The sequence below is a fragment of the Manduca sexta genome, chromosome 8, assembly GCF_014839805.1.
Source record: "Manduca sexta isolate Smith_Timp_Sample1 chromosome 8, JHU_Msex_v1.0, whole genome shotgun sequence".
In the NCBI taxonomy this organism is placed as follows: domain Eukaryota; kingdom Metazoa; phylum Arthropoda; class Insecta; order Lepidoptera; family Sphingidae; genus Manduca; species Manduca sexta.
Window position 1 is genome coordinate 3255209 of NC_051122.1, and position 27617 is coordinate 3282825.

The window sequence follows — 27617 nt, forward strand, 5'->3', positions numbered from 1 at the left end:
GTCATCGGAATATGTGTTTAGTAATACGTGGAACGATAATCCAAATTTAACTATTGTGGAATGTTTTCAGAATTATTCGGTCGGAAGGCTTTTCAACTGTTTCTTTCTACTTTATAAGTGGATAGTTGATGTACAGTATTTAATCGTAAGTGTAATTCATGTCAACTATATTATTCCGTGAGTCAAAACCAAATAATGTTGAAATTTTTAAGAAATATTGCGTTTAGAGGCTTTACCATAAGCTTTTCACAAATTATCGTCAATATAATAAACTGCTCTATTCACAATCAAATACAACTCCAAGTCCCTTAAAACGACTTATATAAAAAAGTTGCCAACGCCTAGGTCTCTGAAGAAATTCATTTTCTCCTCAGTTTTTCATTAAACATAATAACTTCATAAACATCGTTCTACCCAGGTGTTTTGATGAAAATATAATCTCTAGGCGATTTGAAAAGTTATCAGTCGTTTTATTTAGGTTTAATCCTCGTGAAAAAATTGCTTTTTACCCAGTTTACGTAGATTCGCCTAATCACTTTTAAATCTTGATTAGATTTTGTACTTTTTGCTTAACTTGTAGTATTGAAATAAAGGGTGCTTTAACATTATTAATTTTCTTTTCTCTATTAATCCTATGGCTGAATAGAGAATATTAATCAGCATTTTTAAGTTAACAGTATTAGTTATTTACAACGTCTGCGACTATGTTTCTTATTGCTTTTTCTCAGAAAAGTGCACATTTGCAAAGTAGTAAATTAATTTTACACTTAACTGCTACTTATGGCTTTATTGCTTTTTATGTAACTAGTTCTAAAATACTTCAAACAATAATACTAAATATCAATATCTATACAATAGTTTCAATATTATGCAAACACACGGACAAATCTAGCTATTATATTTTAATAATAATAAATAATTATATTCCCTTGCCTCAAATATTTACAAAGAATATTATCCATAAATAAAAAACTGGCTGAAAATGCAACAGAAAAATATATAAAAAAAAAATATCTGGAACATTCCGGATACTTGGTAGAAATCATTCAGAATACATTACACGTGCATCGGTGCAATTTAATCCGATCTACTTTTAACAGTTAATTAAAAGTAAGGAATCAAAAAGTTTACCAGCTGCTTGAACAATGGAATACTTCTGAGGTCTGTACTAATTACTTAAAATCATGAAGGATTTATTACGATAACTTTTGGGATTCGCTTTGATGGATTAAGAGTTTTGGACTTGGTTTAATTATAGTGAGTAAGGAAGTAGTTAGATGTTACTTCCAGGGAAATCGCGATGACATCTTTAATGAATATTTCTCCTTTTTTCGAAAGTGTAGCTAGAGTTGTATCTGCTGTACTAATATTATTTATATTTTATATTGCTTTGATTGACGAGACGAGCTTGCCGTTCACCTGATGGTAAACAATACGACCGCCTATAAACAATAGAAACACCATCCAACACCTTGAATTACACAGTAGGTATTGTTTGGTATTCCACTGCGCTCGCCATCCTGAGAAATGAGATGTTAAAGTTTATTATGTCCAGTAGTTACACTGGCTACAATGTTTTTTAAACCGACACACAATAGTGACTACACACTGCTGCTTAGCGGCAGAAATAGACATTGCGGTGGTACCTACCCAGGCCGACGCTCAATTATGAGAGACCTCCCACCAATATTCTCTGATGTATTTTAAAATCCGACAAGAATTCTGACACTTCGAATCATTTATAATATATATAATAAGGGGGAATCGAAATCAGATCCCCAGATTTTATGGTGATCCTTATATGCTGTAATTACAGAATTGAAGAATAATGACGTGCAAATGAATCTACACTTTTTATGTTTAAGTTTAAGCGATTACTATCACTAGAATTATTGTAAGAGCTTGAACATTTTCTCACTCCTAGGAAGCTGCATTAACCCTAAGTGCTATAATTGCTTATCTCAGGAACGGGTTTATACCTTTTGCCTCAGCAAAAGCTGGCACGATAATGGAACAATGAATTATTTTCATATTCCATGAGAAGTTGCGGCGAGTTGAACTATGTGACTATAAACTAAGTTTGTTAATATCGAGGTTATGCGTAAACTCTATTTAAGTATGTTCACTGAAACTATGTTGTATTGATAGTTTAATCAGATGCCTTGTAGACGCATGATATTAACAACAGCACATTATTCCTTGCTTTAGATACGTTGTTTTGTAGTATTCCAAGCCCAACTTCTAGGTCCGGCGATATACGTTTTTGTAACACGATTTGCTCCAGACTGTGGTCTTTTAGAAATAGACGTGAAGCAATCATCCATTCATTAAACTGGGCCAAATCCTTTCTAGACCAAATTTAAAAGTATTTAAAAACAGACCATAATACAATGGCATAAAGTCAAGTAGAAGAAAAAGATAACCCACATTAATACGTGCTCGTACCTAATTCCGAAATCAAAGGGCCGCTAACGCAAAATAAACTATGCAAGTGTTGCGAAGTGTTACATTTTCATGGGTTTTAAGTATTTACGCATGATTGATCACGTCCCTTTCGGCTTGTACCTATTCCATCACGCTCGAGTCATATAACATTCATGCGAAGGTTCTAGGCGCGTGAAAAATGAAAATATTCAAATATGCGCGTGGATTTTTGGTGTTTATTGACCTTAATTTTTAAATATTATGATGTTTTGCTTTCTCTGTGGTAGTTTTTATTGGAAAGGTATGATCTGATGAGTTCCTTTACTGTCTTTTGTTCGGCTTGAATTTGATTAATGCTGATAATTTCTACCACTCCACTTATATTGACTACTTACTTCTACTCGCTACTGTCCCCGAGTCCCGTGTAAAAGATCATTATCAGGATAAAAGGTTTTATAGAACATAGAAATATTGCAGCTCCGTATTAGTAAAACAATTATCAAGATCAGAACTGTTGCTCTGAGATTGATATTGTCCTAGAGATTAGCGCATCAAAATTTCAACCATAACTTTATAAGATTATTATGGAGAATAATAATTCGCAATATATAATTTTTTTTCGTAATAAATAACGTGTACAGTTTGAAAAATAGTGCAACAGATACCGACCTTAAGTAACATAATAACGAATTTGTGACTAAACTAACAATATTTTTTCTTCTTTTCAGAATCTTAAGAATCAAATCATGACAACGAACGTGTGGGTAGAACAGGTGAGTTTGGATCAGTAGAATTCGCATACTTTGTATTTTTTTTGTACTCTCATATATTTCTAAGTAAATTACCAACATTTAGGTACACAAAACATAGATTTTTATCTTATTTAAAATTAAATTTAATCTTATTATAACGTTTCTCAAAAAACCTATTAAACTTATTGATGCTTTGACTATAAAAAACACTTACACTTCAAAAGCTGAATGTCTTAAAGATCGAACTCGTAATTTTGGAAAGACCACATTCTAGCCAATAATTTATAAGATATCTTTACTTAAAATCCCCAGCAAGCTAGGTACAAAATACCAACATAATCATGGCTATGATCACGTAAGTAGGGCACAAAACAACAGAAGCGTGCTATTTTCGCCGGAGCGTTGACAAATGGCTGACTCTCCGGAAAGGACGGTGACATGGTAGCATGCACGCCTTTCTTCTACCGGACCTCGTGTCAATTCACACGTGACTAATAGTTTAAGGGTCCTTCCTTTTGTTTCGTCCCTTTTGTCCGGAGTTTGATGGACAAAAAAGTTTGATTAATTTGGCTGAAACTAGACTTGAATTAGGATTTTATTGTAATCATTAAGGAGTAGACCAGTGGAAAGGGTCCATATAATCGAATTTTTACTTATTACAATGATTTGTAGACCGCATTTATGCATATTAGTACCTAAATTGTGTCAAGTTCCCTTTCGCAAAATTCCACTCTTCGCTACTGGAGTAGACAGAAGCTTGTTGTGATACTTGCGGTTCGTCGAGTTTATTTTTAAATTGCGCGATTGTCTCCATTTGAGTTAAAAAATACCGAACAATACATATATTATTATATTACTTAAAATATACAAATTTTGATTACTCATCCCGAGGTACAAAGTGGGAGTCTCACGGCCCACAGCTCTAATGCGTTCTCGTTGTAACTAGACTTATGACAATTCTGGTGAAAGTTAATTCCATAACCACAAAAATATAGAAGAAACGTACTACGTGGGAGGATTTATGTTAGAAATATGGGAATGAAAACTAGCCTGGAGATCGGGCGGACAGTAATCTGTCCCAGGTGGCCGAACGTCTACTATATTCGTTGCTTCAGGAATGTACTAACATAAAAATGACATTTGATTTTTCGAAAATGGAATTATCTTTTTTTCTTTTTCTAATAATGTTGTAGTATCATTGTGAAAGCCGTTTACAAATACTGGCTTTATTCCGGATTTATAATATATACCAACAACAAGATTACGCTGAAATCGTATTACACGTTAAAATCAAATCACAAGTTGAACCAAGTCAAAAACAAGATACAAATCACCGTTTTCCGTTTCATTTAATACAACAAAACAACATGACAATAGTTTGAAATTGTTTATCCTCGCACTATGTTTTGTTGTTCAGTAATCTTCTTTCGAGGATTTTCACTTCAATAGAAACTGAACAAGGCTTGATAAAAAAGTGTTTTGATACTCCTACAATATATTATCATTTGACTATGGCACTTGTGTTTTTATTGCTTTTTTAGGTCTATGAGATAAATTCTTTAGCTATTTCGCTTGAGTTGACTTGATCAATACTTCGTTGCTATTGGTTTATTTTGTAACACGTACATGAATATCTTATAAACCATTTTAGTCATCGAAGTGTTAAGTTTATTGTTGAAGTAAGGCAATCTCAACTTCTAAGCACAGTTAGGCTTGAATCTACGAATAGTGTGAATGCATTCAAAAACGGACTGAAGCTATGTAGCATAGAGTATATTTTAAAGGATACAGCAACCTGATTCGAAATTGGAATCATCAAAATAATTTGAGACGCTTATAGACATTCCAAATGAATCACAGATTAAGTCCGCTTTCGATTCGAATGGGGTAAATCTACTACAAATCTCATCTGTATCAGAAAACAACAATAATAAGATAGTTTTCACTAAAACCAAACCTTTGATAACGACACAATAGCCACCTTACAACTCTAACTGAAATGACGCGGTTAAAATGTCCACATTCAATTTTCACATGAAAACGGTACACATTTATTTAATAAATATCAATCCGTATTCGTGATTAATATGTCGGGACATTTTTAACCCGCCTTGTTAAAATGCAGTTCGCATTTTATCGATAAAGGTCCCATGAATCCGGCTTGATGCAATTAGTAGTGTTAAGTGAAACAAAGTGAACATAGAGGTATTTTACTGCTGTAGTTATTTTTCTATCATGCTGAATTGTTTACAATAATAATATAATATGTGATATCAGCCCTGTATTATACTGTCCCACTGTTGGGCACGGGCTTCCTCTACTATAAGAAGGATTGAATTGTTTATCTTTATATAACAGTGGAGGGGTATCGTGTAGTTTTTTGAAAGCGACTTGCGTGGCACTGGATCGTCTAAATGGATTGACTTCAGATATGTGGTTTATACCTAACTAGATTAAGTCCTTGTTATAACATGCTTGAAAACTGTGTAGTAATTTTCAACCCCACATTGGAGTACCTTAAGGACAAAATAATGCTGAGTATTAGTGTGTTGAAAACGAAATAAATACTCAATGAGTTAATACGTTTACAAAATTATTTACTTCGTTGTATTTTTATTATTTTACTTTATAATTTATTTATATTCAATATTCTGTTAAAAGATATCATATCAAAAATGTATGCTCAGAAGTCACCAAAACGCCAGACAACAAAAGCAGCAATACCAAACATACACGAAACAACCATTTCTGTTTTTTCCAGAATTTTCGCAAAAGACCAACTGAGTGCGTCCCTTTCCCACGCCCTCAAATTAGCGTCCTCCATCCCTCTCGACTCGTTGAAACTTTCCCGACCCGAAACAAGTGGCACTCCCGATAATAAAAAGTGTTATGATCGTAAAAAGTTTACGATTTATACGTTCCTGACGGTCGATAGTTAGATCGGAATGTATTTGCGTGCGTGTAATAAAATAGTAACAAGTTGTTATTTGATTCTTTACTTTATTCTTTTTGTCACTTGGATCTTTTATTTCTATGCTGTTTGCATAGTTTCATTGTTTCTGGGGTATTGATTTCATAAATCTTATTGTGGTGAAATGGTTTATCTATATTTATTTCTAACTAGCTTATGAAAGCCTGACGCTTTCGCCCGCGCGAAAGATTTTTCCAGGGTAAAAGGCCATATATTTTTCTGGAATAGAAAGTAGACTATGTTCTTCCCACGGTAGTCAACTATTTGTATACCAAATTTCATCGAAATACCTTTCATGGTTTTTAAATTTATCGTGTTCCAACGGACGAATGCGACTGGAGACTTTGTTTTATAAATGTAAGGATATTTAAATCTCACAGCTGTTTCCACCGATCGCAGTGCATTTCAATATCTAATCTCATGATAACATTATTAATAGACCCATGGTTTTTTGGAATTAAAATATCATTTTTTTTAGCTTAACCTGGACATCGTAAATAATATCTTATCTTAGGGCTTGATCAGCCCCTAAGACGAATTAAGTAATGTAATATAATCTATGATATCATTTAACTTGAATTGAAATATAAGTCTAAACAAGGTGAACGACTGATAATTATTGACTGAATGCCTTGATACTATAAAGTAAAATAACAATACGAGAAATCAAAAACAGTTGAAACATTAATTAAACGCTACAGACAACGTTGATTCAAAACATTTATGATGTTAAACAGTGCTTAAACTATTTCGAAGTTCAAAATAAAAGGACATGAACTCAGAAAATATTCTTAAAGATAAAATCAAATGAACATGCTAAAATACTTTCACGGACTATGCCCGGTTCCCTCTTTGAAATCCGACGTAATGCGAAATGAAAATTTGCAACTTAGAATCGCATCGAGATGGAATGTAGACGAAAAAAGTTTAGCCAAGTGTTGCTTTGGATGTTTTCGAAAACAATTCTCGGGGAACGAAGTGGCTAAATATCAAACGGTAATGTGCCGGTTTTGGAAACAAAAATGTCGGGAACTTCGGCCCTTGTCGGCTGGGGCTCGAGAAGTATGCGTCTGATAGCGTTGCTTTTGTTGCGTACGTCTATTATCTTGTTTTCCTTTTGTGGTTTCTTTTTATCTTTTAATGTGACTTTCCGGTGATATACGTGATGGTTTTGGAAATTCTGAAAGATGTGTTGTTAACTAGCTTTTGCTCTCGACTTTGTTCTCATGCAAGATTTTTTCCAAGATAAAGTCTTGTTACACAATTTTCTGGGATAGAAAGAAGCCCATGTCCTACCTTAGGCCTCAAACTATTTCTATACCAAATATCATCGAAATCAGTTTAGTAGTTTTTGAGTTATAAATTCATTTATATTATAAATGAATCCATATTTCCCTTGGTCACGCCATCACGCGTGAACGGCTGGACCGATTTCACTCATTTTTTTTGTTGTGTTTGTTATTGTCAGGAGAAGGTTCTTATGAAAGAAAAAATTCAAAAAATTGCGCGGCAAATTAGTAAATATCAGAAAACTTAACGAAAATATTACTTTTATATAACTGTCAATAGAAATAACTGTCAACGATTGACAGAATGCGCGCTGCAAATTCATAGTTAAGACGGGACAACGTCTGTCGGGTCAGCTAGTGGTAAATAAAGATGACAATAATGGTCTTTATCCTATCTTATTTTAGGGTCTACTTTAATGCAAATGTGGTATTTTATAGTGTACTATATTAGCAATATCAAGATAATCACTTTAAGTTTGGCGGCGAAATCTAGATCAGGTAGTTTGAAAAAAAGAAAAACAAGAAACTAATGATCCACCAAAATAAAACCACGAGCAAAATCCACAGAACCCAATATCAATACAAGATCATACAAAATCGATTTCACATTAACATAGTTCTCGAAAAAATATAGTGGTCATAGCGGAGGATGTTCAAAAAGCTGTTAACTGGGAAGTAAGCCGCCGATGATTTATGACTGACTGGGACATTCTGTAAAAACCCTTAGGCTGTGCGCTTCGATACACATCTCCGCTATAAATTTCGTACGGTATCTCGTTAAGGGAAAATGTTTTCTTCCTGCTGGTGATTAGAGTAGCATTTTGGATGTTTTGTAATGTTCTATGATTTGGGTCATGTCAATTTGAATTATCACATGACATTATAGTTGATAGTTTGTTTTTTGTTTATAGATTTAGGTGTCAATTGATCACTGTCTCAATGTAATAATAGAGAAAAATAGTTAGTTGTAAGACATATTTTATATCCGCCCAAATAGCGACCAACGTAATGCGGTGTTAAAACCCGTCATAGTTGACCACGTAAATGTGTCGCGTTCTGGTTCCAACAGGCCGCCATAATTAAGTCGACTGCCGAGGGTTAATCATCTCTCGTCAGTAGATATTTTATTGGACCCCACTGACCATCACGTACAGTGAGGTCACTGCCGTGCCTGTATGAAAATAACACTAAATTTTTTCTTTATTCAAATAGTCTTTCACAAAATATTTTGAATCGTCATCTACCACCGAATTAAAACGTGTGGACGCTTCCCTCAACAACACGATCTGTCAATAGCTTTAAAGTCGTTATATATTCTATACCACTTATGTGTACTTTTATGCTCGTTATTAGACCAAAGTCAGTTTTATCAGGTAAACGGCAGTAAACCTAACGTAGCTAGCGAAATGTATGGTGACATCTCTGCCCACTACTAAAAAAGTGTAATGTACCCATGATTACCAATTTGCGAAAAAAAAACCACAATAAAAATATCCGAAAACCGAAAGATGGAAAACTCGAAAACGCGGCCGGGCCTCGGCGCGGCGGTCAATTGAAAATCTCTTGATGACCCGCCTTGCATCCCACGCGGCCGCGGGCGGGCCTCTGAATTTTTAATATTACACTACGGGTTTTTGTTACGATATTACAAAGCGGCTCATTCGTTTGAATTGATGTGTGTCCGATGTTTGGAAAGTTCCGTACACGTTATGTTGATTATCAATCGTTTTGATGAACATTATCGTACTTGAACGTGGAACGGACTGCCAAGACGAATGTCCACAGGTTCAAATCCCAAGGGCACACACCTCTGACTTTTCTGAAATCATGTATTATTTGTGAATTTATCGTTTGCTTTAACGGTGAAGGAAAACATCGTGAGGAAACCTGCACATCTGAGAAGTTCTCTATAGGAATTTCGAAGGTGTGTGAAGTGTACCAATCCGCACTAGACCAGCGTGGTAGACTAAGACCTAATCCCTCTCAGTAGTAGAGGAGGCCCGTGCTCAGCAGTGGGCAAGTATATAATACAGGGCTGATATTATTATTATTATTATTATAGTACTTGAAATATTATATATTTTTAGTATGTATGTATATTTTTGGCTTATGTTTTTCTATTTTTTAAAAGCTAACATACGGGTATTTCAATAAATATCAAATTATAAAATCGTAATGAAATCAGTCTTTACTGTGTTTTGAGTTATGTAGTTGTTACTTAAACTTTCCGTGCTTTAAAAAAAATGGCTACACAAATTCAGCAAAAAACGTGATTCTGACAAAATTCATGAATAACAAGAAACTTCACGTACCTACAACTAGCAACAGAATATCAAACTAAATTATAATGAAAGTTAACAAAATATTTACATTGAATCAGGCAGAGATAACACGGCCTGTTAAGTGGGCAGGTAGGATAGTGCCGGACCTATCATAATAATTCGATGGACTTGATTCGATAGTTTGCACACAATATTTTTGAACGGCTATATTAAATTGTTCGTTAAATTAGATTTTCTTTAGTTTCCATTTTTAATAGTACTTATAGGCTTGCTTTTAAAATAATAATAATACACTGATTAAAATTAGAAATAACTGTATGCCATTGGCTTGTAATCCCTTTAAAAATGTTTTTAAATGTACACCCGTAGCGAAATATATTAAAGATAAGATAATAGCACAAAAGTAGACATATCAAAAGTGTATTGATCCATTTTCACAGCTTAATATTATAAAGACGCGACAGAAAGAGATAATGAATTTGAATAGAGCAGGAGGGAAAGCCATAATACTAAAGGTTACTTTCAGTAAAACGACAGAAACTCTTGCGTCATACGCACACTCCATTACCTAATTAAATTAGACGCTTGAGCCAGGCACGCACTCGTGCGGGATTAAAGGGGGATAGATCCCCCTCGAGCCCTCCAATTTTGAAACAATGGAAAACAAGCCTGCCTGTAATAAAAATAAATCATTCGTTAAGGAAACAATTCACATTAATTTGAAGATTAAAATAAGGAAATAGTGAGATCATGTGTTTCTCCTGATACATCACAGTTTCGCCACTAACGTATCCAAATATATTACATATTGGGATTTTGTGTATGCCTGAAAGAGTTTCATTCCTGAATCATACTTGTGTGTACAAAAAAAACAGCAAAGTTGTAAGTTATTGATGACATGTTAATATTATACGCTGTAATAGCATTATAACATATAATATTATGCATTAACGTTTCTCTAGAGAATAATTTATTAGTATTATGATTATACACAAAATAAAGCTTTAAAAAGGTCCGGTAGCAAGTAGGAAATATACACAGTCAATATTATTTGACATACTGAATACATTATTCAGTACGTCAAATAATATTGACTTGTGATTGTTGTGTATTGTGCCGTCATGGCACGTAGTGTCGTTTAATACTCACTCCATCTAAATCATGCTCCATGCAATGGTATTTGTGTTCAACAATTCGATTCACCAAAACTGTTAGATCATATTTTAATGTATTATGTCTAGAACAGAAGAGAAATAGTATTAAAATAGCACCGGTGGGTGCTGTAACAGCTAAAAAAACAAACCAAACTTTATAAAAACCAACTACAACAAAACAGATTAAAACAAAATAGCTTTGGAATATAACACCCCCCCTTTTCTCCCTTAATCCGGCACGTGTTAACCTCACGAGACATATGCATGTTGAAGAAGCTTTTGTATTTAGCTTACGCAGACAAATTTAAATTGAGTTTTACCAACGGTAATTCCATCTAACGGAGTACAAAGCTAGCCAAGATAATAATTGTGTTCCGCGAAAGCGCCTTCGCGTGGGTTACATCGCCAAATTTAATTTCATCATTCATTTTTATTGCGTGGTCGTAAAAAATATATTTCATGTGTATGTCTTGGTGCAATGTATTCACATTGAGTTCGGCCTATCATTGTGGTTTGATGTTTCGTTTATTTCGAGTATACAGGCGGCTCATAAATTCCATTGGAGGCATTACTTCTTTATTCTTAGGTAGACTTAGGATACGGGAGTGTCAAACAAAGTTAAAGGATGAAAGACGAATTTGAGCTGTAACCTTGCAAATAACCTTTTTTATTTGAACGTTGTTTTCAAGGCATTACAACTCTTAATTCTCACGAGAAACATAGTTAACCGCAAAACCTTTTTAATAAAGGTTGTCGCTGTTTCGCATAAATATAAATTATAGTTAATTAAAAACATTAAATAACCATTTTAAAAAGTCATAGCAGCATGAATAAAGAGCAGGGCAGATCAAAATTTCATTAGCTACCGGTTTCATAACGTAATTATCATTTTATAAAAGCTTTTAAGATGGCGTCCTCCATTCAATTTGCCGTGTTTTTACTTTGTTAGTGTCAATTTGTCGAACAAAAGGGGAAGACCTAAGAAATACAGAAATGTGACTTCACTTTGTACGGGAGCAATTTAGGATTAGAACAATAGGATTTTCGTGGCGTTATGAAATGAACAATTTCAACAACTGAAATTGGGAACGTCACTTAAATACCAGTTTAGCTTTGTGGGTACAAAACCGATTATGATGTAAAATAAATTAAATATATTAATATAGCAGATGAATTTGAGACTGTAAAACATGAATTTAATTATTGTAAAATAGATTTTTTAATTTAGCCATAAAAAAAATTATACCTATTTGCAAAAGGAAGCTGGTTTAGGACTAGTAAATGTAAATCGAATTTCTCTCAAACGAAGTAAACCAACGTGAGTCCACGTCAATGAAGTCTAAATGATAAATTCTTAGCCGAAAAGCGTCCAGTCGGACAGCAAGTTGAAAGTGGTCGAGCGCATTTTGCGCGGTGCCAGATTTTCAATCGACGTCCCCCGGCCGGAACCTAATAAGGCACCGCAATTTCCGACCCTAACCACGGGTCTCTGTCAACAACTCCACTTTATAAGGTCTTCAACAAAAATACTTTGCGGGAATGTCTTAAACTGAACTCGATTATTGGCTCTGAGGCCATCGCATTTGAACTTAAGACCGCTATCTTTTAAGTTATTTCGACAAGTTTGTAAGTTTTGTTAATAGGCTCCTTGAGTGCTGTGATCGCCTCTTTAGTTGTTTTGGTTAAAATGTTTGGTCTAGTTTCTGATGACGATTACTTATTAAAATTAAATTGAACAAAAACAATGGAGAACGTCTTTAGTGTAATGGGGCAATTCGAAATAATTTGGTATCATCCACTTTCCTCAGATATTTGGAACAATGAGATCACATTTAAAATTTACCGGCAGTAGAATTTAAACACAGGATATTGAAATGTACTAGTTATTAGAACAATGATAATGTTTTACAAATAAATGATATACTACATTATAAGGAATGTATACGAACGGTGATATTGAAATAAAACTATTTTCTCCCGATTCTATCATTTTCTCCCGATCTTTTGAAGATTCAAAATTATACATTTTGAATAACAAAATATATCTTTTTTTAGTTTTTAATTATTTGGATGTTACTGAAGAAAAAAATTGAGGTTATGTTTACTCGTTAGATTTTTTGTATGGAAACCAAAAAACTTTACTGTACAAATTACATCATGAGACATTTCTAAATGCTTTTGGAACTCATAGTCTGTATGTTTTTTGTATCTTTTATTTATTTTTATTGCATCACATAACCATTGAATGTAAATAGGTTAATAGGTAGAATAGTTTATCAGCAACTTAATAAAATTTTATATCATTTGAATTTTTTTTTCTCCAGTAGAGCATCCAGATTACCATCAATCAACAGATTATCAAGAAATTTTATGTTATTTTTCTATTATTTTATAATAAAATATTTTACGACAATGTCAAGTATTGATGGGGTAAATAATTTACATTACGCTTTCCCTATAGTCTATACTTCTATTTTTCATAGAATATTCTCATCACTTAGAAATTTGGAGGTAAATTATATTCATAAACCATTTCCATTATATATTTTTAACAATGACTTTAAAATCGTCAAATAACATCAATAATATTGACACAAAATATTTTCCACCAGGAATGGAACGATTACAAACTAAAATGGAACCCGGATGACTACGGCGGAGTGGACACACTACACGTGCCTTCTGAACACATATGGCTGCCAGACATCGTACTTTATAACAAGTAAGTAAACTTCACTTAGACCTTTTTATCGGAACAACTTGGAAAGTGCTACAGGCCCGAGCTAGTCACTATGGTAAATACTGTTTCTGAAGTAAAGTGCTATGTTGTAAGCGAATTTCTCGTCATCATAAGCATTTCTTTATAGATGCGTGTGTTAGTAAGGCTGATTTTGCCGTAACCACAGACTTTTTAGATATAGTTTAGGAAATACAAGCTTTATTTCCTGAACATTTAGCAGTATTTGTATATAAAACTACATATATCAATAGAATAAAAAAGGGTATTTAAAACACGTTGTAAGTATTTGAATCCTAAAAGCAAGAGAGTAGAACAGGATGATTGATTTCAGTTAGTTAAACGTTAATTATGTATAAATGGCGTGAATAATGATTATAAAAATAGTCTAGAAATCTTAAGAGAAGGTAGTCCGTCAATCAGCAGTCCCTTTCCAAAGGCTAATGACCATGATTATTATAAAGTGTTGTACTCAATCCTAATTTGGTCCTATAAAATATAAACACAAACGCTCCGCTCCTAACTTAAATCCGACTAAATCCAGACAACTTTTAAAACCCCAAAACAAAAAAGTCGTCCCACACTCAAGCATAAACATATAATCAAACTTGGTAGACGCACTTTTAAAGCATTAACAATAAATACCACTTACAAAGTTCCGCGGAAGAGATCCCGTTTAGCGTATTAAAAATGTTCCAACATTAATCTCACTCTGGCTGGATGTTTTCTTTCGAATCAATTTAGAAAAGTTCGTGTGACCTGTGTCCAAGTTCCTTTTATAACACCCATTTCTTGCAATGAATTTAGTTCGCCACTTCTTTTATACGTGATATCTCTTAATTCACACGCCGGAGACCGCTTCATTATTTCAACTTATGATAACTTTGTCTTTGGAAGTTTAATTTAAACTTTCGTTTGGATTATGTTTAATTACTCGGTGTGTTTTAGTTAGAAACTGACAAGAGTTAGTTATATATTTGGTCTACAGTCTACAGTCTATATTCTAGGAAAAAAATTAGCCTAATGAATTACTGAAATATCAGGATTTAGTTGACAAACTTTCTATTCAATAAGTGTAATAGTTCTATTCAATAACCTATATTTATATATTTATATAGTAGTAAGAACATTAAATTAATTAAAATTCACAAACCACTGACTATATTTTAAATGCATTACATTCAGTGGCCACGGCATGCATTTAAAAAACGTTGGAAAAACCATCATTAAAATAAGTAATCATTATACAAACTTAAAAGCAAAATATAAAAATTCAACAATACCTAGATATAATTTAGGAACATTTTCTAACTGTACTAAATGTTTGATATTTATTCATGTTTAATAAACAGGAATATAATGTTATACTATGTAACTTATATATATTTAGCGCTAGTTTAATAAAATACATATAAAATAGAGTTAAAATATTTTGATTCATAAATCCACATACTTTTACCATTTCTGCTATAATAAATATAATGAGAGCGCGGATTCTCTTTGTCTTGAAAAAGCTAAGCATAAAATTTACATCGCCGAGTAAAATCATGCTAACTTTTGCCTCTGAAATTTATTTTGTATATTTTCGGTTTTTATTTTACAAACTCAACATCTAAATATTTACATATATAACTTATATTTTTGTAGTATCATTCTATTACATTACAGTTGAATCTTGAATTTCTCTTTAAATAAATTCCAACCGCATCTCGAAGCACATTCATCTTATTCAGACTCCCGCTGTTCTTATCTTATAAGAACTCGAAACTTTCTATTCCAAAAACTCACCGAACTTCAACGACAGTTCTTGGCAACGAATCAAAGCAACAAATCGATCCAACCCCAAATATAACGCAACCATTTTAAAACTCGTCACAGCCGCAACGTCACCCATTATCGCTGGCTGTTCACTGCATTTATATGCATTAACGCCACGTAACGCTTCACCTCCGGGGATTTTGACTTTAATCTTCAATAAGATAGGGTCGGTATTTCAATGACTTAACGTTATGTAGGTGAGGCAGAATGCGCCCGTAGTTGGCCAGGCGGAAGGCACGATAAGTACAGGCTTTAATCTAAATAGCATCAAGGTGGCTTGAACACGGTACGGTAAACTTTCATTACTGTATCTAACGCGAGGGATTGACATAACTTTGATTAATTTCCATTTGGATAAATCTTTCTCGTTCGTTTTTTTCTCGTTCTGATAGTAAGTAGAAGTATTGGGGATTTAGGGATTTGGAGACGAATCTACGTGATTGGCAATGTGTATTTCCAACGACTAGTATTAATCTGCAAAATTAAGAATACCTCAAAAGCATTGAATTTTTGTTTAAGCCTGAATACCTTTAAATATGACAAACAAAACTACACTAAAACTAATGCTAGTTACTTATATTGGAAAAACTCGTAATGATAAATGCTACGGTGTTTATATTCGTTATTCCTTATTTCAAGTCGACTACTATCGTAGAGGCTGCCATATTATTCATCATCCTGCATCGCTAATATACCTGCAGCGTCTATTACATACAATGCTAACGTTATAATTTCAGACGTCTCGTTCTACGTTGATTAAAATAAACGAGCTGTTTCTTAATATTAATTATCTCCATCAACAACACAATGTGTTGGAGAGTAAAATAACACTGGTCCTGGTTAGAGCAAGTTCGCAATTGGATTTGTGATCATCTAGCCAAGATAAGTAACGTTGAATTATTTGTGTTAAACTTGGCCACTTTCTTATTTCCGACGGGACGGTTAGATGTTGTGCCAACTTCCATTCGTGGGTCGATTGTGAGGCTAATCTAGCTCTCGAATTTCTGTGATTATATCTCTTTTAAAGTGCGACTAAAGAGGATTTCTTTTTATGCTTTCTCGGTCTTCCAGTGGAGGTTTGGGGATTTAAAATTTAGGAGTGGATAAATGCTGAGATTTTGTTTTGTCCTTTTTCGGTTATATTACAGTTTTAAGTGTTCATTGCTCTTTAAATTAATTGTTAAAAACCGCCTCGTATCAAGAAATATTTTATATTAAGTTTAGTACATAAATGTGATCTCATAAATTTGTGATTCGATACATATTTCATGTGAACTTGTAAAAAAGAAGACCGACAGCCTTCGCGTGACTGTCTAACAATAATAAATAAATACTGTCCACAAACAATCCGAAAACCCAAGCCAACTAATCTCAATATTAGACGTACTGCTACCATAAAACTAAAGCGAACTGGAAGCTCTTAGCGGGAGTGTTTAGTGATATTTTTAAATTTAACCAAATAGAGGTAACTCTTTTATGCACCTGTGACGTCCCTAAAAGCCCTCGCGGCGTGTACAGAGGTAACTTTATTTTTAATGGCACCACGTTAGCTTAATGGAAGATGTTGCGACCTATTTTATGCTACAATTTTCATGAATGCGACAAAAGTTTGTTATGATGCTTTCAGAGGGTTTACAACTTCAATTATCAGGGCGAGCGTTTTCAGGTTATTGTGTACTTTGTTAATTAATATTAACAGAGATGGTGGTTGATTTCGAATTTTGTTAAAGGTTGATGACTTTCGATGTAATGGTCGAAGGAATGGTTATGAATAAATAATACACAGAGGTTAAACTAAAGTCCAATCGTAGTGTTGACTAGCGAGATATTGTTGACGGTCACCATAATGCTGATGTCTCTAAATCCAAACAAATTATTTATTATTATTATCAAGGAAAACTTCAGCTAAAATTAACACTTTACATGCATGAAGTTAATAACAGATGGGTAATGACACGTTTACACGTTGACATATAGGCACTGGTACAATTAATAACTAAACAGATGAAAGTAAAGAACACAGAATAAGACATCTAAAGCTACTCACTTATAATATACATTATGGATTAAAATAAGATTTACTCATTTTCTTTTTAAGTTCAGGAATGCTAGTGTAAAATAGGTCCAAATTCAAGTCAAGCACCATGCAAGCAATGGGGTAGTTTCCTATATTTGATTTAGTTTATTATTTTATATGTAACAGAAAATAATATGAAAAAAAAATTCTTCTGTTAAATTACCACCAAAATGGGTTGAAAAATAAAGCAGTTATTCATATTTGAAATATTGTTGTGAGCAAAAGTGGGAGCGTGGTGGGGATAACGTGCTGTCCTTTTCTCACTCGCGCGGCGTTATGGCTGGTGGCACTAGGTGACGTCACATTTCAATATTACTGTCATGTGACAGCTTCCCTCTCCAGCAAATTTCAAATCATTATAACTTATTTATTATTGTTTGGATTTTAAAAAATATTTTTCCGATAGATTTTGGATAAAAATAACTTTTGGTAAATGTATTTCAAAAAAGTTGTCATCTGCCCTATTCATGTAACTTACAAACTAGTTTCTATAGGGTTTCCAATATTGCTATGCAGTTGTAACATAACTGGTATCTCCAGCAATACTAATTACACACATCCAAGACACCGTCTGCCAAACAACAGGAATCCATTAGATCCCCAAACCGCAACATCCGTAAGCGTTGTTTATTGACGCGGTAATTGTGACGTAACGCAATCGCGATAATATTAACAACTAATACCACTTAATCGTGTACATCTCTATTAAGTTTGACGTTAGTGTTCAATGGCAGTTAGAGATATATTGAATGTGTATCCAAACTTGGTAGATTTAGTAGGAACAGATTTAGAAACAACGTTCGTCAGTAGCATTGGTACACCTTTTATAAATAATAAGTTATCAAATACAAATAAAGGTATAATATGTTGATTTCGTCTGTCAGTATAATATCTACTACGTGATAAGTATGCGGTGGAAATCAGTGGCGAAGAGTGAAATTTTCCGAAAGGGAAGCTGCCAATAATATAGATACTTAAACTAATTATAATTGGATTTAAACTCATTATGCTATAAATAATTGTTATCTTTTTGTTAATAATAGCATTTATTTTAATAGTTTCCTTACATAAATTAAAAAAGGCAAGCCGGTAGGAATCAGATTATATGGTCTTCTCGCCACTGGTGGATATGCATCAGTTTAAACTGATATATACTCACTCACGTAAGTGAAAGGGTCAGGCAGAGGCATAATTAGAGCACCCACTGATTATATCATTGATAATCGATCTTAATCCCGACGTTCATATGACAGGGAAGAGTCCCAATTCCATTCGGATAGCTTAATTATATATTTTTTAATTGAAAATCGTCAAATAATTTTATCTGCTCGACCAGAGATTCAAACCTAGATCCTTTAACTACCATTAGACGAACAATCAATTTGACCTTTGCCTTTGAAACACTTGCATTTAACATTTCCTCACTACAGTCAGTGCAATCAACATCAGACAAAAATGAAACAAAAATATGGGCCTGGGCATCCTTTTATAGCATGGAACTTCATTGAGCTGTTTGTGCGAGTACACCATTTAGGTACACTTGCCGAAATGAAAGTGGATGCAACCAGCTCAAGTGTAGGGATGTACTTTGAGTTTTTCGTGTCAGGTGCTCCTTACAAAATATTTGAGAGTGAAAATCTATGAGGGTTTACTGATATGTATGGACCGAGAAGTTCTAAAAGTTTCATAGTTTTAACATATGACTGTAATGCACAATAATTGTATTCAAACAGAATCAAAGTGAAAAAAGACTCATCAGTTATTTATTAACGATTAGTTAATATAAAATTCCTATTAAATATAGATTTTTAGAATGTTTTATTTATATTTAGTGTAAAAGCAAAATAAAACCTAAATTAGAATTGTAAGATTTAAAATTGGATAAAATCTTGTGCTTTTTGTAGCCATTCATCTCTCGTTGCACACCCATCGATTCCTACCCCTAACATACCATTCCAGCAGCTCTCGTGTTAAAAGCGGTCCTTGTTCGGTTATTCGTTTCTTCGGTTTATTTTTACTTTTTACGTCTATTCGAACAGCAGTTGATTTTTCAATCTGTATGTTTTATATTATTTACTTGTTGCTGTTTACAAGTTACTGGAAAAAAAGCGAAATTATTAAATGCATGATCCAGTGTTTTCCCAAAAAATTCAAAAGACATTAAGAGTTATAACTACCGTTAAATAGTAGATTTATATTAAACACAATCTTTGTGTGTTTTAAATACCACTTACAATTAATATGCTCAGTTGTAACTTGCCTTTTAAAAAAAATTTAGGTATATTGAACTCTGTAAGATTTAACGCATGCTATGCGTACCAACGCCCTTACAAGTTTTGCAAAGTAGGTTATAATATTTCATACAGATAGATCATGGTTTGTGGTGTGCTATCTACTTACGACTTACTACTACGACGACAAAATTACAACCATTTAATCTATTACATTGTTTTTTTTACGTACATATTATTTGCGTATTTATAGACGAATTTATAATGACATATAATTAGTTACCAGTTTTCTACAACTTTATCCTCTATTAATGTTGCCTGACCAACTTGTTTAATAAATAAATATATCATGGCAATTACTCCCATCCCTTTGTCTTCATCAAAAAATGTCATTCCATATCCCTCATCTGCATACGCAGCTGTCTGCGGTTTCGTTCGTCCGGGGATTTAATACCACCGAATTTATTTTACAATCAGATTTTATGACAAGTCTGTAAATTATAATTATAATATCATTACTTCATTTCTTCACGTTGTTTTAAACCAAACAATCAGGTGCAAGATGGCCTTTACCGAACATAATATAAATAGTTATAGAATATAGTTGTATGTTATTATGTTATTATAGTTCCGCCAGTCGAATTGGGTGTAACCTGTCATGACTGTGAGTTGATATGTAAATAAATAAACAAATAAAAAAAAATACGCCCCCAAAGATTACCAGGCCGATTTGTTTATTTAGTATACTTTATAGTAGCCAGATATACAAAACCAGAATTAAAATGATTATTGATATTAATGTAGTGTCATGGAACGAAAATTAAATTCAGTGGCACGCGCCAGTCGCATACAATAGCGCAAATGAAGTAAATTAAAATTTATAGTTATGAAGATAACATTTACATGAAGTACGTTACTGCAGATTTTGTTTTATAATTCAGAGGTAAGAGTGCTCTCGCATAGTATTTATGCAATGTCACATAAGTACTAGGCTACATATTTTGTTTTAAATATTATGCAACTAACATTATGCCTAACCATAAATTCAGTGTGGTGGTTATATGTAGTAGTTTGTCGTTTCTGCTCATGGGTTGACACCAAAGAGCCTTCACCAACATCTTCAAAAGCTCTCCATTGGCTGTCGGGTTAGAGACCTGATGCAGAAGGCAGTATTGCTGGAAGGGAATTGTGGGAAGATTCTTTACTTTAATTTCTAACCTCCGGTGTCTTAGGTCTAAGCTACGCCATCAGAGAGTGATTATTTTTAAAATATTTTATATGCATTTTTATTTTTAAGATATGTATAAAAACGTAAAAAAAGTTACTTAAAAAAAGGCCAGTGTGGTAATTCATAAGAATAAAATTACTTACAATAAAATAAAATATTTCCTTGAACGTATTTCTAGGCGTGCAACGCCGCCATCAGAACCTATTGTTACATAAACATTTTATTTTTCATTATTTATTGTCGTCCTACCGTACTCTTTAGCATATAAAATGAATTCTAAATATATTTTAATGTTACCAGCGCGGACGGCAACTACGAAGTGACCATCATGACGAAAGCGATCCTGCACCACGACGGGAAGGTTGTGTGGAAGCCGCCAGCGATCTACAAGTCGTTTTGCGAGATCGACGTCGAGTACTTTCCCTTCGACGAGCAGACATGCTTCATGAAGTTCGGCTCTTGGAGTTACGATGGGTACATGGTGAGTCCTTAATTATGAATCAGGAGGGAGCATTCTTCGTATTGGTTTTACACTCTTCATTCCGAGAGTTGTTTGTAGGAATGATACATACGGTGCTTACCGTATAGAAGTAAATTATAAATCTGTACTTGGTTAATGTTGTGCATTTGTAAAGAGTTTTATTTATTCTATATATAAAACTAGCGCCAACTTTAAAACATTATAAATATGCATCTGATAAACATGGTGCTATAAATGAAACTAACATGCAGTTTAGTAAATGATGCAATAAATGAAACTAATTAACACGTAGTTCAGTTTTTAAAATTGAACACGAAAGCATACATATTAACTTTGTAAGATTTTATTTAGTATGAACCGCAATATATTCTGAAAGGCAGGGTAAAAAAATCCGATCTTAAAATTTAATACGCTTTATACCCATTATTAACAGAAATGTGTATTGGATGGACTGTAATGTATCGAACAAAATTTTTATAAAATCCCTGACCACAATTACATTTTTGTACAAAACAGAAAAATTGAGCTTTTAAAGAAAGTAACGAACGATTGGTACGTAATGGAATTCTTTAGTAAAAGCCTTTTCCAATATTTAGTGTCATGAAAGAATATTTATATCGGTTCGCTATAAATAATACCTGTAAGAAACCTTTGTACGGCTATGAAAAATGTATGTTCGCCCACTAGAATGTGAGATCTGGAATCTGGAACGTGATCATCTCTTGAAATAATGGTTTTAATAATTCATATATGGAAGACCGTCAATTCTTTTAATACAAAATGTTGGTGTCTACTTAGGACAAAACACAATAACTATTATTTTTTTTTTTATATTGTACAATCATCAAGTGCAGATCAATTTGAATTGTTACTGCATTCATAAAAATAACAAATACTGTTATTTACAACTTGAGTTATTCACATCTCTTGTATTATTACAGTTGAACAATCCAGCGCCATCAATCAACTTCACTTTCTTTGTTAATTGGTATGACAAATGGTCTGGCTTCGTAACGAGCTGTTTAACGTAATTGCTTCTCACTTGATAGCCGTCATAGCTCAGGCCAATCATAAATCAAAGTCATTCATAATATAGCATTGGTTCAACATATAAATAGCTTATTGGTAAACTGAACTGAATTTCCAAGTAGTTGAATATGGAACGATGAAATTCAGAAGTATTCCCAAGTAAAATGAGGAATACGATGGAACATAAAGTTTTGAGTCGAGTTTACAGCAGTAGGCTGGAGGCGCTATCCATCGAAGTAAAGAAGCCAATAAATCTGTGGCTTCTACTTTCACATAAATAAAGTTGCGGCTTAAGTCTGCGCCTCACATCGACCGTGTTAAGGTCCAAAGGGGAATTGACAATATTATCCATCTCGTTCCCACCTTCCGAATCCGCGTGAGACAGAGATAAGCGTTATTTGTGAACATTTCGATTCCTTAATAACCGATAGCCCCGGTTTAAATGTTTTGTTATGTACCACATTGTGTATAGCGCCTTTGTCCAAAGCTTCGATATCTTATTTCTGAATTTCTAAAGAGTATTACAATACTTTTTTGGGAAGATTGCGCCTGAGGGAGTCGTTCCATAACATCATTCTCCTTAACATTAAATATTCAATGTAAAAACTTCAATGGCTTTAAGGTTTACAATGTTTTCTCCGGTGCTAGATTTCTTACGAAACTAAATAAGTTCTATAACTGTAGTGACTTAATACACATCTGTAATAAAAAAGTACCGCCATTTTTATAAGTTGAAGTTGACATTTTTATCATATTAGATGTGACGTCTGACTGTGACACAAAAATTGCTACTTGCGTATTAACTGGTGGGTTTTTTCCAGGTGGATCTTAGGCATTTGAAGCAAACACCCGACTCGGACCGCATAGGAATGGGCATCGACTTATCGGAATACTACATCTCGGTGGAATGGGACATAATGCGAGTGCCGGCGACGAGAAACGAGAAATTCTACTCCTGCTGCGAGGAACCATACCCCGACATCATCTTCAACATAACGCTCAGGAGAAAAACCCTATTCTACACGGTCAATCTGATCATCCCTTGCGTCGGAATATCTTTCCTATCAGTTTTAGTCTTCTACTTACCTTCGGATTCGGGGGAGAAAATCTCGCTCTGTATATCCATTCTTTTGTCATTGACCGTGTTCTTTTTGTTGTTAGCAGAAATCATTCCGCCAACATCACTGACTGTCCCGTTATTGGGAAAATATTTGTTGTTCACCATGATGCTAGTAACGTTATCGGTAGTTGTCACTATTGTGGTGCTGAACATAAATTTTAGGTCGCCGGTTACACATCACATGGCCCCGTGGGTACGGAAAGTCTTTATAGATTTTTTACCCAAAATATTATGCATACAAAGGCCAGAAAAACCACCTGACGACGACGATAACGATAAACCTACCGAGGTAAGAAATGTTTTGCAAATAATCTGTAGAATACAATTATTTCATCAATCACCGACTGCGAAGCGACGTTCCTCAAACACAACAGAATAAAGCTCTGTGCTTTAATTAAATTTGTAAAATAAAAGCTTTCACAAATGAAGTTCCTCAAACAGATCTTTCACGAAAAAACAACACGAGACCTTTTCTCATCGAGTTTCCTTCATTCAAAACATTTTCCATCGGAACGGATTCAATACAAACAGTACGCTATTACAGCGGAGTCGAAGCCGCCCTCAACAATAACCATTTTAATTGTCCTCAGCCGCGGGACTCTTCTGGGAAACGCTCCTTTCAACGATATTCTAAATCCATTGTGCTCCGTGTGTATCGCAAAAATATCGCTTCCAGCCCAATTTCATTCCATTTCGATTTTCCTTTATTACTCGACGGCGGCGGGCTTAACGAGCGAGAGCGGCCCACGTTATTTATGTTACCCTGGTGGCGGACGGATCGCTCCGTATACGCCGCGGCAGACACGGCCCCGAACCAACACCACTCGGGCCTAATTGTGTGCCGGCTTAAGCCGAGTCGATACAGTGCTCGTCCGTCGGCTGGACTGCGGCCCGTCAACTGACATTTTAATCTCTAACCACTTTGTGCGACCTCTATTACCGCACTGAAAGACTCGCAGCGCCATTATTTCTGTCCTGTTCGGTCTTTGTTTCCGCTTTTTCCATTTCAGCCCTAATAATTTTATAAGCTCAGGTCCTGTTTCATTCTAATTCAATTTAACGTAGATTGCAAGAAACGTTGTTAAGGCTGAAACATCTGTGAACGGAAATGAATCCTGTAATAGTTGGAAACTACTTTCTAGATTCATAAAGCTGACAATTTACAGGTACTCACTGACGTCTTCGGCCCCGATGACATGGACGGGAAGTTCAAGGAATGGGGATGCGAAGAATATGAGTTGCCCGGAATGCCTCCGTCGCCCCCACCACCACCGGGAGGCGACGATGAGCTATTTTCCCCACCCCCTGGTTCCCCTTGTCGCTTGGACTTAGACGATGGTAGCCCGTCTTTAGAAAAACCCTACGTAAGAGAAATGGAAAAGACTATAGAAGGTTCCAGGTTTATTGCACAGCATGTTAAAAATAAGGATAAGTTTGAGAGTGTAAGTAATTTTCCACTACTTTCTACGAAATAGACGCGAATACACTTCTAATTTTAATTTAAATGTCGCAGGTGGAGGACGACTGGAAGTATGTAGCGATGGTATTGGATAGAATCTTCCTGTTCGCGTTCACGATAGCTTGTGTGCTCGGGACAGCGCTGATCATATTTCGTGCGCCGACGTTCTACGACAACACCAAGCCTATCGACATTCTATATTCAAAGATCGCGAAGAAGAAGTTGGAGCTGCTCAAAATGGGCTCAGAGGGTGACCCGGGTCTCTGAAATTCGTCTTACGTCTTCGGCCACTCGCCGCCGAAGACGTTTTGGGAGTTGATCGTGATGTGGTGGCACGGATGATCCATGTAAACTCCCAAATGGGAACTGTTAGGCGAGAACTATTTGTGCTTAGTGCGGTGCCAAGCTCCAGGTGCGTTTATGAACGTTCGCTCACGCCATAAGCGCAACCAAAGCCGTCTTTTTATAAAAAAAAAATACTTGAGACTGTGTCCGTCGATAGTCGAAGGTCGGAGGTATCTCAAGACTCAAGACTTTTATTTTGACGCCGGATCCGCCATAACTATTTTTATATTAGAAAACGCATTAACGTTTATACTTTAAGCGTAATTTAATTTAACTGATCCTTTCGTTTCCAGTGATTATTTGATACGACGCACAAAATGTACAGTTTACCTTTAGGATTTTGTATTTGTTTGTCGCGATAGATCGTGTTCAGTTTCAGACTTTAATGACATAACGATGTATCGATGTAATGGTTTGTATGTAATTTTACTTCGAATAAATCGAGCTCAAATTCGTAACATATTATAATAAGTATTGTAAAAAGGTTACTATTCAAAATGTCGATTAGCATCGTATTTAATGTAATTGTTTCGTGTAACGTCCCCGTTGTGACCGGACATGATAAAGACGTACCATATATTAAACATAATAATGTTTCATCATTTAGAATTTGATAAACTACGTACTCGCGTAAAAATCGTAAGGACAATATTGATAAATTGACGAATGTAAACTTTCCACAATGTAGTTACTAGGTAAGGCAATGTAGATAAATCTAGATTAATGCTTAGACATCAAAAATAAATAAGGGTGACACTTTATCATAGAGCCAAATGATTTGTACACACATCGCGACGGTGATATTATTTGGATAGTGAACGGTCGTGGAGTAAAACAATTGACTGCCAAACGAACACTTTTATAAATAAATCGATATTATTAGATAGTTCGATAAACTTGTTTTATTAGATTTTTTAAACGGAGTGCCAAATCTGCTGTCAATGTAGATCGGAGCGGACTAGCGCGTCGGTGCACCCGACTGAAGTGTCGAAGATGGTGGGACCGCTAGGAATGTTTCTGGTTTTTAAATATATAACGAATGCTTGCCCGATAAGTCATGACTGAACGACTATAATTTAAAGCTTGAAGCCCTCGCTAGTTGCGACGACCGGCGTGCTCTTCCCTATGTAACAATTCACGTAAATCCTAGAATACAGGGTAAATGTAGTACACAAGTATCTCCCGATTTATATTTCACAATATTCACTGATAAAAAATTCTTTAACACTTATCGGCACTTTGCTAACACGTTTAGATAATAAATTGTTGAGGTTTGTGAATCTAGGATATTTAGGTACACACTGTTCGTTTGAACCTAGTCTAGACTATAATTAGTGGTCATTTGTGTTCCCTTTTATTCCTTCATCGTTCCTTTCGTAGTATTTGACTCTCAATCATGTTTACCTCACTTCGACCCATCTTGTAGGTATTGTAGCAGTCTAATGATAAAAAAAAAATATTTCGAGCCGCGTATTTGATATGTCAAAGTAACTCATGATAATGTTTATTAGATTTAATTAGATAACTCAGAGTTATTGATAATGAAAATCCACAGCGAGCAGTTAGGAAAACAGGGATGGTTAATGTAATATAAATTCAAAAATGTTGTTTTGTGTGATTCGTCTTCGTATTAATAAGTGTTGTTGAATGTGTACGAGGTATGGGTACGCGTGGTACTTAGTTACGTAGTCTACGTGATACGATGCTCGCTAAAGGTTGAATAATTAGCAAGGTCAATAATTATGTCATAGCGGTCGTGCGGCCGGTGGCTCGTCTCTTGTTGGAATTATCTCAAGGAATTGCGAATCACAGTAAATTTTCATAACGGATAAAAGTAGGAAAGTGCTATTGCACGCACCGAAACACACCAATTTAGTGTTAAAGTTTAACCACTATTAGTTAGGTCCAAGCTTTCCTCTGTTCCGTGAAATTCAAGTATTTTATTGTAGGTATTTGCTAGATTAAAAAAAAATAACGGTCTGTTGTTATTTTTATATGACTGCAAATAATTGAATAGTTAGATTTTTCTAAACACACGTTAGGATAATCGTTTAGAAAATTGGTTTGAAAATGTATGACAAAAGGAAAGTTAGTGTTTAAGGTGATTGTAAATAATTGTACCGATGCGTGAATGTATTAAGGCTATATTGTAGTTGTCAAACCGCCCCAACGTTCGGTGTATCTTTTAGTATCTTATTATATTTCGGGGTTGTCTAAATT

General features: G+C 34.5%; 1 protein-coding gene across 1 annotated transcript; it reads left to right on the plus strand.

Moving 5' to 3' along the window:
• Window positions 1–3158: 3158 nt before the first annotated feature.
• On the plus strand, window positions 3159–27480 carry LOC115444144 (acetylcholine receptor subunit alpha-like 1). The gene is made up of 6 exons (XM_030169802.2): window positions 3159–3197; window positions 13485–13594; window positions 21264–21444; window positions 23295–23882; window positions 24760–25035; window positions 25107–27480. The coding sequence occupies exons 1-6, from the start codon at window positions 3171–3173 to the stop codon at window positions 25317–25319; spliced, it is 1395 nt and encodes a 464-aa protein (XP_030025662.2). The 5' UTR covers window positions 3159–3170; the 3' UTR covers window positions 25320–27480.
• Window positions 27481–27617: the final 137 nt, after the last annotated feature.